The sequence below is a fragment of the Diplotaxodon limnothrissa genome, linkage group LG9 (assembly GCF_057381915.1).
Source record: "Diplotaxodon limnothrissa isolate DT_005_m linkage group LG9, D_limnothrissa_male_GT1.1, whole genome shotgun sequence".
In the NCBI taxonomy this organism is placed as follows: domain Eukaryota; kingdom Metazoa; phylum Chordata; class Actinopteri; order Cichliformes; family Cichlidae; genus Diplotaxodon; species Diplotaxodon limnothrissa.
Window position 1 is genome coordinate 28,930,413 of NC_140604.1, and position 18,404 is coordinate 28,948,816.

An 18,404-nucleotide genomic window follows, 5' to 3' on the forward strand; every position below is an offset into this window, starting at 1 on the left:
GCCTCTCTGTAGCAGTCCCTGTCTCCGCTTCTGGACGCCTTTCTCTTTTCCAGCCACAGCTTTTTGAGTTTAGGAGTAAACCAGGGTTTGTCATTGTTATAACTCACCCTGGTGCGTGATGGCACAATGCTGTCCTCACAGAAGTGGATATAGGAGGTGACAGTGTCCGTAAACTCGTCCAAGCTGTTAGAAGCAGCCTTCATTGTGTCCCAGTCTGTAGACTCCAGACACGTGCGAAGCTCCTCCACAGCCTCGTTGCTCCACAGTTTTTTAGTCCTCACGACAGGTTTGGAGAGCTTCAGCCTCTGTCTGTACGCGGGGATTAGGTGGATCATGACGTGGTCAGAAAGTCCGAGTGAAGCGCGGGGCACCGCGCGATAGGCCCCGCTGATCGTGCTGTAACAGTGGTCTAATGTCCTCTCCTCTCTGGTCGGGCATTTAATATACTGCTTGTATTTGGGAAGCTCATGGCTCAGATTGCCTTTGTTAAAGTCCCCAAGAGCAATGATGAGAGAGTCCGGGAATGTCCGCTCCATGTGCAGTATCTGCTCCGCGAGTGCGCACTGAGCTGCCTGCGCATCTGCGTCTGGCGGGATGTAAACAGCGGCCAGGATGAATGAAGCAAACTCCCGCGGAGAATAAAACGGTTTGCAGTGGATAAAAAGATATTCCAGAGAGGAAGAGCAGTGCTGAGCAATCACTGTCACATCTGTGCACCAGCCACTATTGATGTAGAAGCAGAGACCTCCACCTTTGGACTTACCAAAGTCCAGCTTGAGCGCGCAGTCTGGGATGTTCTCACTGAGCCACGACTCCGTAAAACATAAGACACAGGAGGAGGCAAAGTCACTGTTCATGCTTCTCATCAGGGCCAGTTCGTCAATCTTATTCCCGAGTGAGCGTACATTAGAAAGGAAGATCCCAGGAAGAGCAGTTCGCAGTCCGCGTCTCCTCAAACCCACGAGTGCGCCGGCTCGCTTCCCTCTCTTTCGGCGTCTCGCTTTCCTGGTCAGAGTCAGCAGTAAATCTGCCGCAGATGCGACAAATATTGGAAATAAATCCACAGGCGTTGTAGTCCTGTAGTTAAGGAGCTCTTCTCTGGTGTACGAGTATCCAGAGGAGTGCCCAGACACAGAAGAAATGCACAAAAACAAAACAAAAGTAACGCACTGAAGCACCAGGGCGACCATACGCGGCGCCATCTTGGTTCCAAGAGACTTCATGATTGTGTTAGCTACTTTCATCACCAATATTTACAGGTGTCTCCTTCTGGCTTACCTCAATTTTAACAGCCAGTGTCTGTTCTAATGTATTAAAGTACATCCTATGCTTCCAGTAATCTAACTTTACTTTCATATCAGGTTGAGGGGCTTTTTTCTGAACACTTCACAATAATACATTACAGAAAATAAACTGGTAATAAGAAGGATGTTTTGGGATGCTGAAACTTATGCCGTGTTTTAGAGCTGTTCAAAGACTAGACTATTTTTCACCAGTCCAGTGAGAAACTATTATTAACTTGTTCCCTTTTGATGCTGTATCAGCTTAAGATGAGGCTGCGGCTGTGCTAGTTTATTGGATACATACATTACTGTCAACTGACCTAGTGTACTTTCAGCTTCAAGCATCTCATCCACATGAATAAACAATCTGGCAATGTAGGAGAGGGCCTCCTGGTACTATCTGATAGAGACTAATGGCAAACGACATTATGGAGGAGAATTCTGACTTTAGAAATGTGTTAATTTATTTTTAATGTCTTGTCGTAATTCGGTACGCATTGCATTTTGATTTCTTGATTTCTTTCTTTTGGGATTACATGAAGAAAGTGTGATGCTGTAACTATGGAATAATAAAATCGATCTCCTACTCTTTGTTTTTCTGCAGGTTTCTAACGTAGCCAAGATATATCCATAACAGTACATCTTGTAACTGCTTCTAATCTCACAATTAGTTTTCAAATTTGTCTTTTCTTCTTTTTTATGGAGAAATATAAACAAGGACCCCCACTTTGCCTTTGCGTTTCTAGAGAAAGCCAAAAGAGGAACTGTGCTACTGTATGAGGAAGTCATACAATAAGAAGAATGTTGAGGTTGCTGCAGGACATGTATGAGGATAGCGTGACAGTGGTAAGGAGTGCAGTTGGAGTGACAGATGAGTCTAAGGTGGGGGTGGGATTACATCAGGGATCGGCTCTGGGCCCTTTCTTGTTTGTGATGGTGATGGGCAGGTTAACAGATGAGGTCAGGCAGGACACTCCATGGACTATGATGTTCACAGACGACATTGTGATCTGTAGTGTGAATAAGGAGCAGGTGGAAGAGAGCCCGGAGAGGTGGAGGTATCCCCTGGAGAGAAGATGAATGAAAGTCAGCATAGGTAAGACAGAATACATGTGTGTGAATGAGAAGGAAGCAGGTGTAACAAGTCTAAATACTGGGGTCAACCATCCAAAGCAACAGAAGTGCACAAGAAACATGAAGAAGAGAGGTGCAGGCAGGGTGGAGCAGGTGTGACAAAAGGATAGCAGCAAGAGTGAAAGGGAAGGTTTACAAGATTGTAGTGAGACCTGCTATGATGTATGGTCTGGAGTTACTGGCACTGACAGAATGACACGAAGTGAAGATGAAGGTCACAGAGACGAATCTCTAAAGATTTCCACTGGGAGTGACCTGCATGGACAAGATTAGACATGAGTATATCAGTGGGACAGCTCACATTGAGCACTTTGGAGGCAAAGTTAAAGAGGCAAGGCTGAGATGTTTGGACATGTGCAGAGGAGAGACAGTGGATATACTGGACAAATGATTAAAGATAAAGCTTCTAGGCAAGAGGAAAAGAGGAACACTATAAAGAAGGTTCATCAGTGTAGTGAAGGAGAACATGAAGAGGTGTTGGTGTGGCTAGGGATAGGGTTAGATGGAGGCAGATGATGAAAAAAAGGCAGAAAAAGATATTTTTCTTTTGTTTTTCGTTGTTTAAAAATTGCTGTTATTCCTGGAGTTTAGATTCATAAACCAAAAGAAACTGCAAAAATAGAGATATTAAGCGAAAGGCAGTTTTGTATTAATAGTAGTAGTAATGGTTAATTATAAGCAGTTATAACCATAAGCAGCAATTTAAGCAGACAAAAAGCTTTTAATGAGTGATTAAAAAGAGTACACCATTACTAGATAATACACCCATAAAGCACTGTATGCATCACTGTATGTGTGTATATGTGTGTATTATCGTGTAAAAGTTCTGAAAAATTGAAATATAAATATTTCAAATATATGAAATGTAAATATAAATAATATAAAATAATAATATAAATTAATTGTAAATCCATTTACAATCACACAAATTGAGCACTTAGCTCAATACTCATGTGCTAGACCACTCACATCTTCAAGCTCATCTTTTCTTTTGAGCCAACCTATAAAAATATAAAGCTGTATCTTTCACAGGTGCTGCACTTTTGCTTCGGTAAAACATGTTCACAGGCAGACAATTTCTACAGGTCTCTCAAACACCAGCACAAGCACACACGTGCATACCTAAAAAAAAAAATACTATGCTGCTTATGGTAATATTGTGCCAACTAAAGTCCAACAAAATAGTTTTGCCCTGTTGGGACAGTTTTTTTTATTTGAGTAATTCAGTAACTCATAAGCTCTTAGGGATTGTCTTCTACTTAGGCATTTGGTGCTTTAATTATTACAATCAGTCATCTGTGTCATTTGATTCCTTGGAAGTGCATTAGTGTGTTATTAAAAACACTGTTTTTCACACATCCAATACAGTTTTTTCCAGGCCTTTAGCAGTCATCCTTCTCAGTGAATTGCACACTCACGGCAGTTATATTGGAAGTGGCACACTTGCTTTAACTAAAAAGTTGTTCTCTTAGTTTGGCAGTGAAAGAGTTAAGTCATCAGCGTGGAGTAATAGCAGGTGGTGATTGGTGGCAAAAGGTTCTTGAATAGAACCTTCATACATAAAAGTGCAGGACAGGCAGTTTGCTCTCTGGGGATCACTGTGTGAGCCTCATCCAGTGGTGTATGGGATTGAGCCGAATGTGATTGAATGGGCTGAAACAGGGCTTGATGGTAGTTGTGTGTGTGTGTGTGTGTGTGTGTGTGTGTGTGTGTGTGTGTGTGTGTGTGTGTGTGTGTGTGTGTGTGTGTGTGTGAGAGAGTTGGCTTAAGCGACCTGCCACCCCCCACCTATCTCTTTGATCAATAGCACTGATTGCTCCGATATCATCACCGCTTACACACAAACAGCCACATACTTCACAAAACAGGTCTAAACTTTTGCCCAGGCTTAATTATCAGCAGGGGTTAGTAGGAGTGCAAGTATGTCTGCATGTATGTGTGCATTCATTTGTGTAGATTCTGCAGCTCCTCGACATCTAAATAAGCCAAGAGGCAAAGAATCCATGTGCTCAGTTTTTCCTTGTAACTGCATGGGTTATTGATGGTATATGCCCAGTTCAAAATTATTGGCTCTGCATTTGTTTACATAAGCAATATTTTGAATTCCACTGGCAATAAATTAAAAAGCAATATTCATGTCATAAATTTTGGCAAAACAGAGGGGGGAAAAAAGTTGGCTATAGTTACAAAAACGCCAAAGAGATGAATGTGTTTTGGAGTATTTGCAGAAATATTAGAGGCAATGAATCAGGGTTAATAGCAGGAGAAAAATACTTCAGAATAAATAATAACTGGCAAACAATTACGATGCCGCAGACAAAAACAACAGCTTAATTTACTTTCAACTGTAAACGATTCGTATATGTCACGGCAACCAGTAAAAGCCATGATAGGCAAAAAAAGGATTACATTATCTACAGAGCTTAGTACCCACAGCTGAAAAAAGGATAAGACATACTTTGTAATTTTATTAGTCTTACAGTAGCAAATCACAATAAACAACTTAGCTTAATAAATTGAGTACAATATCACAGTACAAAACAGCTCAAAAAGTTCTTCTGAATTCTATGTATGAATTCTTGTTCTAGCAATCAACTGCCTGTGTCCAAACTCTGATTCCCAGCCACCTGTACTCGACTTGGTTGTGCCAAGGCCTGCGAAGCTGGACACACCAGCCTGCTGTGTTAGGCCAGTTAAATAATTTCATTTTAGTAGAAGTTGCAGGATTCAAGTGAGTTAAAGCTAGAGTAGGAGCATTTACACAGCATTCACTCACCCATCCAAATCGTGGAATCAAGGTGTTCTAATCACTTCCAGGGTCACATGTGTGTAAAATCGAGCATGTAGGCATGCAGGCATCTTCTACAAACATTTGTGAAAGAACAGGTCACTCTCAGGAGCTCAGTGGATTCCACCATTGTACCCTGATAAGATGCCAGCGTGCAGCAAGTCCAGTCATGAAACTTACTTGTTACTAAATATTCCACTGTCAACTGTTGGTGGTAATATAACAAAGTAGAAGCAATTGGGAATGGTAAATGGCCTGTATTTGTATAGCAGTTTAATTAGTCCCTATGGACCCCAAAGCGCTTTACACTACATTCAGTCATCCACCCATTCACACACTGGTGATGGCAAGCTACATTGTAGCCACAGCTGCCCTGGGGCGCACTGACAAAGGGGGGGCTGCCGGACACTGGCGCCACCGGGCCCTCTGACCACCACCAATAGGCAACGGGTGAAGTGTCTTGCCCAAGGACACAACCACCGAGACTGCCGGAGCCGGGGCTCGAACCGGCAACCTTCCGAATACAAGAGGAACTGCCAACTCTTGAGCCACAATCGGCCAATGATGGCAACTAAGGGGATACGCTACGTAAAATCTCACTGCAGGGTCAGTGGATGGTGAGGGTTTCCATGGATGAGTACCTGCTTCCAAGCCTTACATTAACAAACTCAATGTAAAGCATTGGATGCAGAATTGTGAAGCACCAGACCACGGTTCTCCAGAGCAGTGAAGACGTGTTCTCTAAAGTGATGAATCGCGCTTCTCTGTGTGCCAATCCGATGGACGAGTCTGGGTTTGCTGGTTCAAAGACATTCCAAACTTTGTGGGAACAGTTTTGGATGGCACTGTCCTGTTCAAACATGACAAACATTACCAGTGCTTAAAGCAAGGTCCATAAATAAATGAGAGTTTGGTGTGGAAGAACTTGACTGGCCTGCGCAGAGTCCTCACCACAACCCGAACATCTTCAGGATGAATTAGAACAGAGCCTTCGAGCCAGGCCTTCTCATCCAACATCAGTGCCTGACTTCACAAATGCACATCTGTATCATCAAAAATTCCCATACATGATCTGAAACCCTGTAGAAACCTGTCTTCTCAGAAGAGTTGTAGTTGTTATAGTTGCTGTTAACGGTTAACGGTTCAGATTAAGAATGAGAAGTCATTTAAGTTTTTATGTGAAGGCAGATGAGCAAATACTTACAGCAATAGAGTGTACTTATTTGGCCTTTGATTAATCATTATTAATTATGTTTACCACAACTATATTGCCTTTTTCTTATTTTCTTCCTTCCTTTTTTCACTCCCAGAAGGAGAACTCCTCTTTATTGTTTCATTGAGTATTTAATTCTGTTCTGTCCTCATTCATTGTCTCTCATTGTTTAGAGTCATTCATGCCATTTCCAAACTAATGAGTGAAGTCAGGTGGAGTACTTTAGAGAGGTCATGCCTCGCATACTGTTAATGCAAACGTTGCACATCGCCACTACAGTAGTGTAACGTTTGTCAGGGTGCAGGGGCTCCCCCACTGGCCTGGTTACCTGCCTTGTCTGTTGGCAAACCACACCTCTACATGGGCGCAGACTCACAGAGTGAAAACTAGGGGTTTTTAGCACAACCAAGATTAACTAACAAAATTCATTGGATCTCCTTTTAGCCACCTTTTGTTTGATTGAAAAGGTTATTTGTTATGTTGTCCCATCATCAGAGATAGAAGAAAGATTGGAAGCCCAGGCTTTATTTCGGGAGGAAGGGTGCACACTCAGTGAAAAAGTACTCGGTTCTGAATTAGGTCTGTTAGGAAGAATCTGTGTGAGTCATGGCTTATACAGTAGATGGTTGACTTCATGATGAGACTCTACAGTGTTTCAGTGTGTGCAAAGAATTGGTACCAAACTCAACAAGATAAGTTGGTGAGAGTGCATTTACTGAACTCTAGATACCTGTAAGACCAGAAGTAGGGAAGTAAATGTACATCTTCATGTACAGCAATAAAACTTTTGAATATCTAATAATTAAATAGGAGAAAATGAGGAAATGACATCGGTAATGAATGTTTCTATATATGAACAAATTTTTTTTTTTGCATACATGACTGTATTTACATATGTAATTAAAAAATATTTAAAATAAAATAAATAAAATAAAATTGCCTGAAAACTAACACTCTTAATGGAAATTGTTATCATCTAAACCAGTTATGGCTTTAAATAGTCACAGATGAATAGTTCTTACTAGAGATGGACCGATCCGATATTACGTATCGGTATCGGTCCGATACTGACCTAAATTACTGGATCGGATATCGGAGAAAAATAAAAAATGTAATCCGATCCATTAAATATCACGAAAGCACCTCACAAAACTTGCAACACGCCGTAACTCGCCTCAGAACGTCGGAGCAGTATGCATCACGTGATAGAGCGGCTGTGGCATGCGGGACCTGTCGGTGGTCTGGATAGCATTTGGAGCTTCGCTAGCAACCTGGCATTTCATCTCCGACAAAGTTATCCCCGAGAGAAGTAAAGCAAGTGTGTAAGTCCATCTCTGAATGTTTGTAAAGCATTCCCACGTTAAGCTTAACGAGCGACTGCCTCTCGCTCTCCGGCTGCTACTTCAATCGTGAAACTGCTAATGATCAGCTGATCGGCTTTTCTGTCGTGAGTCTCTCTTGTTTGTTTTTGGCCCACTTTGCACCAGAAAGAGGAAACCAGCGGCTGAACAACAGCAGCACGTTTAAGCTTGATAAGCTGTTGTTACAATTTATTTAATATTACTTTCTACACCAGGATCTTTTTCTATGTAGCTGACGGCTGGTAACTGTGCAGGGGCGGATCTAGCAAAGTTTAGCCAGGGGGGCCGATAGGGCATTAACTGGGAAAAGGGGGCACAAAGACATACTTTTCTTTCTTATTCTCATTTAAAATGTCTAGCTTTTAATAAATAATTATCTGACACCCAAAGTTTTAATTTGATGTAAAATGAATAGAAGTCAATTACTGTATATAGTGACTATTAAGTCTAATATATATACCCTAGTAAGCTATAGTACATTTTCCTTTGGGAAGGTACCATCTGTGCAGTCTGCAATTTTGTTGAAGAAAGATGTTGAATCTATTTAATATTTCTTGAAAAATAATTGATTTCTGTGCATTTTTTTTCACACTGCATCAAATTAAGGTTGATTACGTCGATTAAGCATCATGAGGTGGAGCGTGAGGGGTGGTTCCCTATTTTTTATTTATTTATTTTTGTTGTTGCTGGGAGTTGGAACCCTATTAGTTAGGTTGCTTAATATTTACGCTAAGTACTCTTTAAAATACCAGAATAGGGAGGATGGTGTAGGTCTAAGTTTATTAGATTGATCAGTATTGCTGAACTATGAAATATTTTTTTTGTATACAGGTATAACAGAATAGCTTTAGTGTAGTTGTTGTTTTAAACTTGAGTATGAACTTATACAAAATGCAGCAAGATATTAAAAAAAAAAAAACAGTTTTGTTGATTAAAAAACACTATATCGGATTCATATCGGTATCGGCAGATATCGGTATCGGTATCGGACATAAAAAAGTGGTATCGTGCCATCTCTAGTTCTTACTCCCACCTGATGCTGGGTCAGGTCCTGCGTTACAGCACTGCAATGCACTGAGAACATTTTTAGTGCATTCGTGTGTGTGTGTGTGTGTGTGTGTGTGTGTGTGTGTGTGTGTAATGAAATCAAGTAGATTTTAATTAAAATGCCCTCACTATCTTATATAGATGTCAGGACAGTATTGCTGTCACTGGCATATTTTATTGTGTCTTTATGTCATATAATCAATCCAAAACTGAAGAAAGCATCTTTCGTCTAAAAATAATGAACACTTGTATGTCTGCGGTTTGAGTTTACATGTTCAGCCATTCAAAAGGATTCTGATAGAGAAGACAGAAATGTAACCGTGCAAGTTAACAGTGGTTCAAACATGAATGCCGCAGCACACTGCACACATTTTAAACATAGTAGTTGAATTTGATATTTAATGTCCGGTTCTGTGACAGAGTTGTGGTGTTTAAATTGGTGATAAAAAATGTGTTTGCAGAACAGAAATCTCACTATGAAATTTTGTCATCTGTGTATTAAGTTTTTCTGAATTGATCTGGCATTATTCTCACAGCAGAAAAGTCATTCTCACCACTCTTAATACAGTTCACAAAACATTTAAGCCATTTTTCATTACACGTTTACTTCAACCCTGTGATGAATGAATAAGAACCTTTCACCACACTTTAAAAGCATCATAATCTTACTGACTTTGGAAGGAGTTTTGCAAAATTAAAATGTGAAATATTTTGTTTGAAACTTCACAAAATTCCCGAAATGCAGAAAAGCACAATTATATTTGTGAAACTTTACTGTATGCATCAGGAAACAGACACAGGAAGTATATACAATCTGAGAACATAGGACCGACTGCTGTATACTCCAGCAAAGTCACGCTACATACATTCAGCAACTACTTTATTAGTAAGGCTGTTCTACTGCCAGACAACTTTGAGCTGATAGGAAGGTAACAGCAATGCAAACTCATTTAATCACTCCCTTTAATATCCTTTAATCTCAAATAAAAAGTAAAAAATCCTTCAAAGCATTCCTGATGGTTTTGTGTATTTTGTTAAAAAAAAAAACCATCTGCAGTGTTTTCAAAAGCAAAAACAAAAGATCTGATCATTTCAAATGCCTCAAACATTATTTAAAGTTAACATGTAAAAGCTGCTGTGATAAAGCTTATTATTTAAGGCACTACATCGCACAGTAGCAGTAATTTACATGACAAGCTTTTACAGATTCACTGGGGAAAAGACAAAACAAGCAAAGCAAATACATATCCTTTCCAACTCTACTATTAAGATTAACATAAAAAAGTCTCCTCCCCTGCATTTCAAGGTTTTAGATTTCTGCTGTCTAGTTTGGTGTATCAGCATTATTCACGACAGGCCTGTCCTTTTGTCTCCCATCTGTTATCACCTGTAGCCTTTCGCAAAGCAGCAACAGTGAACAGTGAAGGCCATTAACCTATTAGCTGATCACAAACTGTCAGGTGCCCCACTCAAGTCCTTGCTAACAATTCATTGATGGAAATGTGTTGTTTTGGCACAAGAGACACAGAAAATAAAGCCAAAGAAAAATAAACCACATCCATACTGTTAGGGAAACATTGAATGCAAACGGCTCATTTTGGAAAGATGTTCTTATGTCATATCTTTCCTCTAAGACCCAGTAAATCTTCAATTAGATGAGCCACAGTCATATTACATTTGGTTTAAACTGAGGGAATAAAATTTCCTTGTGCTTTGAAGTGATACTTAAGATTTTTCATCCTAAACAAGGTTTTCTGCTTTTTCTATGCACGTAGGTAAAGAAGAGGATTTTGCACTTAAGTAAGGAACATTGAAGCTTGCTGTATGTATAATTTTATTTTTTAATTATGGAGTGTTTATTGAACCTTCTGACAAATTAAAATAAATACAAATAAATGTAAATAAATGTGTATATATGAGTTTTAATCTGGCATTTTTGAGCATTTTATTGCTCACAGTAGCACTGCATGTATCTGACTGTATATATGACGCTAGTCACACTGACGATACAGAGGTCTTTAAAACAACAATATCAAATATGATACACTTGGCATTACAAGGTTAACAAGACATTTAGTGAAAGCTAAGTTAGGAACAGAGCTTGACAGCTGATTTAAATAAAAAAAAAAAACATTTTAAAGAGAAAGCTTGTAAAAGCATCAGTGTAAATCTTTGTAAGTTTATTTTAGATAAACCAAATTTATCCAATTTAGAATAGAAGAGAATGTCAAAATCAGCATTTCTTCTGATAGTTTAGTAACCACGTTGACATATGTACATGTCAAATTGCATTACAGCTAACTCCAGCCTCAAAAATCTACCTAAACATTTGCCAGCATTGTTCTGTGAATGCTCTTAAATGTATTTGCAGGGCTTTCCTTTAAATTGAATATAATTAATATAATTGAATTGAATTAATATAAAATTATTTCTTAAGGAATCTTAAGAAGGAGTGTGAATTTTGGTGTAAATGACCAAAAAATTCAGTTCCATTATTTATCAGCAGTAAGTTTAGTTTCAGATAATCAATTGTTTCAGAGATTTTAGTAGTAAGCCCTATTCAAGTGCACAGCTAAATGTTATCTGTATAAGGATGAAAACAACATAATTAAAAACAATACTAGCAAAAAAGACAATAAAATAGTCTCTAAGACAGAGTCCTGGGGTACTCCACAATAAAAAAAAATATTTATAAACAAAACTGCCCTTTTTTTAGTTTCTAGTTTGATGGTGTTACTGAAATTCCAACCCAATTTGGCAATATACCATCAAGACTTGAGAATAGACTTAGCAATATTTGGATTAATGAAATGCCATCATTTGTTTCAAGAGCAAGTCATTTACTCTACTTTAAATAGCTGTCCCAGTGTGCGATGGTGTAGAAAAGAACTGAATTAAACTGCTAGAACTCTCACATATTTGAAATTAAGGTAAATTAAGGTGATTGGGAAGTAATCCAAAACAGATGAGATGCTTTAGAAGCAAGTGTGGGCCACAGGATGTGAACATTTTAATAGTCTTATAGTTTGCACCTGTGCATTTGACACACACGCATAACAGCCACACAAATTACTGGTCCACTCACCCAAATGTTGCCATCTTGATGATAAGGTTTCCAGTTCCTTCCTGTGTCACTGTAGAGAAGGCGATACTGCGTCGTCCAATCAGAGCTGCTGTAGCGACCCTGTGTTGCTATGGCGCTCACCTGCTTTCTTGAACCGAGGTCCACCTGTAGCCACTGGTAATGGTCACTGTCTAGAGGTGACCATCCACCGGCTCCTGCAAAGTCAGTAATTATTCATAATGAGTAGGACATCAAAGGTCAGTTTTCCCCAAATAGTTTATATAATTTTAGCAGTATGATAAAAAATTATACAAAAGTGAGGTGCAATTGTATCTTATTGGCAAAGACTTCTGTTAGAGCAGAATCCAAGACAGGTAAAGAAACTCACCGTACTCCAATAATGACATTTTGCAAAAAGCATTAATCGTTACAAGGTTAGTCGATCCTATTATTAATGGTCAGTGTCCACCAGAGTGTAGCCCAGAAATTTGCTCCTAGCAAGCACCAGTGTAGAAGTAATAATTTATTAAATGCTTTGCATACAGGGAGAGAGCCTTCTGACAATAAAGATGTTTCACAAGAATGAGGAGAATACGCTCCCTGTTATGATTATTAGAATTATATGTTCTCCAATATATAAGATGCCTCAGCTTCAAGAGGAAGGTCATTAGTATTTATGAGGTTTCAAGAAGGATTCGTTTTTAATGCCAGTAGCTGAGACATAAAGACACTTTTGAAATGCTCGAGCATCACTTTCATCCATTTCATTCTTGAAATCATCACTTTTCAACAACAAAATACAATTAAATTGGAAGAACACTATCTTTTCATCCCAAAATACAACAACAGCCTGTACAAACGGAATGAGACTATAAGCCTATAAGTCAAATTGCAAGTGCTGTCATGTAACCCATTTCGTCTTGACACCTACATATGGTTATGTCTCCGTTCATTTTCAGCTAAGCTTTTGTTTGATATGTGCATCCTTGAGTGCAGATTAAAGTGGAATTACCCCCCTGGTGGAGCATGGATTTTGATTTTCACAGTACACAGTTCAGTTAGAATAAATACAAAGTAATTTTTTCGGTTATTTTCAAAGTGGGCATTGGGCCTGAGGGAAATTACTTGCTCAAAAGTACAGAGTAATTGTTTGACCTCTTCTTTACTGTTTTGAATAGATTAGAAGACCATCAAATATGCTTGGAAAGCCATCGTAACTTAAAAGGGTTAAAGGTTATGATCTCCGGGGCTAGATGCACTATTGTGGAAAAATCTTCTTCCAAAAGTGATGTATTGCTTTAATGAGTATCTGAAAATGAGTATCTCTGAGAACAACGAGGGCGAGTGTTTCAGTGCCACTTTCCTATGACTATAGTGAAGACTGATGGGGTAGATGGCTGTGTTTTGTTTCCTAATCCCCTCAGTGGCAGTCGACGTCCTTGCGATAGCCTAAAAACTCATTGCTCTGTCTTCATTGCCAGCTAAACTCTCATGTGTCCCCTAAAACTTGTCCCCTTTTCACCCCTCCAGTTGTCTACCCGGGAAAGGCCAAACTCCCCTGGACCTTGCAGGTTAAATGAACCTCAGGGTAAATGGTCCAGAAACAAAAGAGCAAGGCAACTGCAAGATGCAAGGGAACAAAAAATGATGACACTGACCTAATTTTCATTTGCCGTTATAATAAAAGCCAGAGATAAGAAGAAAAAACAAAACAAAATATGGCATAAATGTCAACATTACAGTGTGTCTTTCCTACTATTAGAATTGTAAAATACCAAAAAGAAAGCACAAAGGGGTGCATAAAACAGATGTGTGGAGAAGTAGATACTTTTTCCCTGGACTTGTCCACAAGACAGCTCACAAAGCTTGCTTGTGGATAGACTCTGAACTGGCTATGTCAGTTCTTTCATTCTTCTAGACTCACTTGTCTAAAGGACACACATGCAGATAAGATAGTGTTGGAGAGTGACAGATGTTGTTTTGGGTTTTTTTTCCAAGTGAAAACTGAAATGTGTGGACAAAGTGAGGGCAGGGGAAAAGGGTAAGACCACAAAGGCACAGGAGAGTGGGAGAAGAGCGCTAAGTGAAGTGGAAGAAGAATGAGAGATGATAGTCATATGATAAAATAGAGGGTGAGGCAGTTTGCAATGTACCCTACTGACAAAAATCCTATACCTTATCCAATTACAGAGCCATTACACTCCGGCCCCGGACCTGACAGATAACCAAGCCCATATCAGTGGAAACGTCAATACCTCAAAAACCCGTTGCAGCAAAGCCATTCCCGTGGAGGGATAAAACACTATCAAAAAAGAGAAGGGTAGGGGGGAGAAAGGAAAGGTGAGAAATTGGGTTTGGGAGGGGCAGAGCGGTGGTGATAAGTAAACAGACAGCAGAAAATAAAGATTAAGAACGCAAGCTGAGCGGACAATGACCAAGGCAGTGTGATACTTTGAACAAGATAGGAGGATGGGGTGTCGGAAAGAGTGACGAGAAGGTGTGCGCCGTGGGCTGGTGACAAGAGAAGGGAGAGGGTAGAAAAATGGAAACAAGGAAGATGGATGAGACGAGGAGTAAAGCGAGTAATAAGAGAGGCTTTTATGGCTCTGATGGAAGACAGAGATGAGATGTGTGAAGATGGACTGGAAAAAAAGGTAAAATGCATTTATGTTAAAGAAGGAGATAGACATGACCAAAAGCAAAAATAACAAAGGAGAGGAAAGTTTGGTTAAAAACACAACAAAACAACAAAAAAACCCACGATTTTATTTCTCTTTCTCCATTCTTTAGAATATTGCCAGTAATATTTTCAGATTCTCCTTTTGCCTGAGTGCACAGTTTCTACTGGTAGCCGATGAATAACACAAAGCAAAGAAGTTAGCAATTTTTCACATATTGTTCTAGGCGAATTAATTGGTCATTGCTGGGTACTGAGAATTGCAGGGGCTGAATTTTAAATCTCTAATTTTAAGTGTCAGGGTGTTGTGAGCTACATAATTAAACCAGGAGTTTATTTAAATTTTTCAACAGCTTCCAGGTAGTTCCACTTCATTCATATTTGTTTAGTGATTCAAGTAGTTTTGGGGCATTATGTTATTTTCATTGAATGATTGATTGATTTTACAAAATCACTTGAAGCTAGACTTCTCTTATGTTAGTTTCAGTGTAGCTTTAACTCTTCTTCAAGTTTGAAGTAGTTTCAGTTGCTTTCACAGTAGTATCGGTTGTTGTCAACTAGGGCTGCCACGATTAGTCGACTAGTCACGATTACGTCGACTATTAAAATCGTCGACGACTGAATGAATAGTCGACACGTCGTTTGAAGCTTTGTAAGATCCCGAAAGACGCAGGAATAAGTAGTAGGATTTAAGAGTGTAATAACGGACTGAAACAGAAGATGGCAGCACTGCATGTACAAGGATGTCCCAGAATTCATAGCGTGGCCCAGCGCGGCCGTGCTCAGTTTCCAACAATGGCGGCTGCTAGTTAGTTTTAATATTACTGGGTCACAAAATCAACGTTTAACATATTTTCAGGCGGGAATGTAGCTGTGTAAACTTCAAATATCTGCTCAGTTTATCAAGACACCACATATTTTCAAAAGCGCTCCGACGTTTTCGGAGACGTCTGTTACCCACTAGCTCGATAGCTAGCCAGGGTTCAAGGCTCACTAGACCCGGTTAGAACACCGGACTCCTGGAAATCGTTTTCAAACCCACCGCCATCTTTCGCTACTCAGGTTAAACATGATATATATTCACTTAGATAACTTAAAAATGTTATTGTTTGGCTTTTTTTCAGTATTTTATTTGTTCCTGAGTGAATCGGTTTGGCTGAGATTAAAGTTATAGTTTTTACACAGCTGAATAAATGTCAAGCAGACAACTGATTATCAGAAGTGTGAGATGGTGGGGTGGGTGCAGTTTTCTCTGTGGTGGGGTTGGGTGGACTGTCCTGGGCTCTGTGGGGCCGGGAGGCGCTGCTGCGCTGGGCCCCGGTCTGGATGGGCCTGGGCCCCCTTTCCCTGGTGGGTCGCGGAGTATGGGGGTGCCTACTGGGGTCAGCGGGGGAGCTGGCCCCAGGGAGGGGTCACTTGCCCCTCCCTTCCTTCCCTCCCCATCTCCAGCTGCCTCCCTCTTCCCGCTCCATCACAACCACCCACACATGCAGGACCTTGGAGTAGGGGTATGTCACCAGGGTGCAGAGGAGGCCACCCCCCCCCCCCCCCCCCCCTGTCCCCTTCTGGCTGCCCCTGCCTCAATTTTATCCCACAACTTAGACATTCACATTACTCACACTCTCATTACACATACATATAGGATCTTGGGGGTGGGCACGATACACGGAATCCAAAGTACCATCAGGGTGTACACCCCACCCCTGGCGTCGTTGCCCACCTCTCAATGTTAAATACACGTAGACAGCAGGAGGGACCATGCGCTTACCTGCTGCTCTCTGGCAGGTAGCTCCATGCCCTCCTGGGTTTTAAATGCACCTTAGAACACACATGCATCAACACTACAATGAGCAGGTGGAGGGAGGTTTGGAGTCTTCTCTCACCCCCATTCTCTGCGACCTGCTGGAGCGGGGGGGCTAGGAGGAGGAGTTGGCCGTCCGACTGCGGTCTGGAGTGTGGGGCCTCCCTGCTGCTGCGGAGTCGGGGCGGTCTGCCTCCCCCCACCGCAGGGAAAAGGGTAACACCACCTGGGTCTGGGTGCAGTTCCCCCCCCCTCCAGGGGCAAGGGTACCTAGACCCGGGGCTTAGAGTACGCTTGGGGAGTGTGATCGTGTGTACAGCGTCTCTTTATGTCTGTCTCCACGTTGGTTGAGTGTGGAGTAAGTGTATATGAGAGCATGAGGGTGGGAATGGATGTTTGTATCTGTGTGTGCCTGTATGTCTGTGTCTATATGTCAGGTTGGGTGTCAGGCGCCACCTCTCTGGGGACATCTTAGGCCCTCCAAGGTATGGAGGCCTATCTCCCCCTACCACCACTTCCCCTGCCAGTGGCGGACTCCCTCAGACGTCGGTGCGTTGGTGGTTCTTTGTGTCCGGGGGTGGGCGTCCAGGTACACACCGGCTCACTCCTTGGCGGCCGCTTATCGGGGCCTGGAGCCTGGGGCTTGCTCGGGCCACTTCGGAGGTGGGGTGCCCCCGGCCTCTCGGCCTGGGGCTCGGTCACTCAGGCACGGCTGGCTGCCGGCGGAGCTCACGGGCGCGTCACTGCAACTCCCCCTGGCTTCTGCTCCACGGCTGCTGAGTGAGCCCTCATCTGGGACTCTCCTCAGCTCTTTCTGGGACAGTGGCGCGGCTGCCCCTCTGTTGGTCTTCCTTGGTCTCTTGTGTTCTGGGGGCCTCTGGATGTCTGGAGTTTTGATCTCCTCCATACCTGCTTCATGCCCTGGAGGACGGGGCTGTGGCCCCCCCACACCCTCTAGCAGATCATTACATGAAGGAACCTTTTAAAAAACAAAAAACAAGCGCGTCCATGCTCACAGGTGTACACACGGGTGATCACACCCACAAACTACACCCTTTTTGGCTCCTACCTCAAAGCACACTGTGTTCTGTTGATCTTATGTGCTGCACAATAATGTTTAATATTTAGTATTTACTGTCATATTCCCATATATCATTGTGATGTTGTTTATTCTATTACTCTTGTTCTCTTCTGCTTGTTTTCTTTTTTCTTTCTCAGCAGGTGATCCAGGTGATCGATATATGCATTTTTTATTTCTTTTTTTTTTTCTGCCCATTCTGTTGGTTTTTGGTTTTTGCCCTTCTCCCCCGTCCCTCTTCTCAGCTGTTTCTCTTTCCCTCTTTCTTTCTCCCCTTCTTTCCCCCAGTCAAGTCTGTCCCATGTTCAGTAAGTGAAAATAAAATAAACAATAAAAGGTGAATCAAATGGACCACTATGGCAAGGCTGGGATGGTCAATTTGGTAAAGTAAATCCGTTGGGCATCTTTCTTTGCCTTTAGACAACAATTCTGATGGCAAAAGAGCCAAACGGGACAGGCAAAAAAAAAAAAAAAAAAAAAAAAAGTGTGAGATGCTCGAGAATATACTCCGGTGTCCTGTTATATTTTAGATAGCAAGGAGCAGACGGCTGAGTTTATTAAACTCCACCGAGACAAACTATCATCTTGTCTTTATTTTTAGTTAGCACATACCTTAAACACTTCAAGCTGTAAGCTAATGATAGTTATATAAGAGCAGATGCTGCTGGTGCAATAAGCTGTACGTTTTACGTTCAATGGATGCATGATCTGATTAGTCAACTAATCGCAAAAATAATCGGTGACTAGTTGACTATCAAAATAATCGTCTGTGGCAGCCCTATTGTCAACACTGCACAAAGTCTGATTTGGTATGTGGCATAAAAACACATTTTGTAGATTCACACATCTTTTTCTTTTCCTCTGGGTGTGCTGCTATTTTGACATTTTTGCAGATTTGACACTTCCCAATACTTCAACTGAATTTATTGCTCTTTTCTGCCAGACCCAGTTACCTGAT

At 41.2% G+C, this 18,404-nt stretch overlaps 1 protein-coding gene across 2 annotated transcripts in view; it reads right to left on the bottom strand.

Annotated features, from left to right (window-relative positions):
- Positions 1-18,404, bottom strand: part of cntnap2a (contactin associated protein 2a) — a 398,709-nt gene that overhangs the window by 214,286 nt on the left and 166,019 nt on the right. For both annotated transcript variants that reach the window (XM_085362984.1, XM_085362983.1), the window contains exon 3: positions 11,912-12,105. In XM_085362984.1, the coding sequence (XP_085219110.1) occupies positions 11,912-12,105 (194 nt within the window). The remainder of the gene's footprint in view (positions 1-11,911; positions 12,106-18,404) is intronic.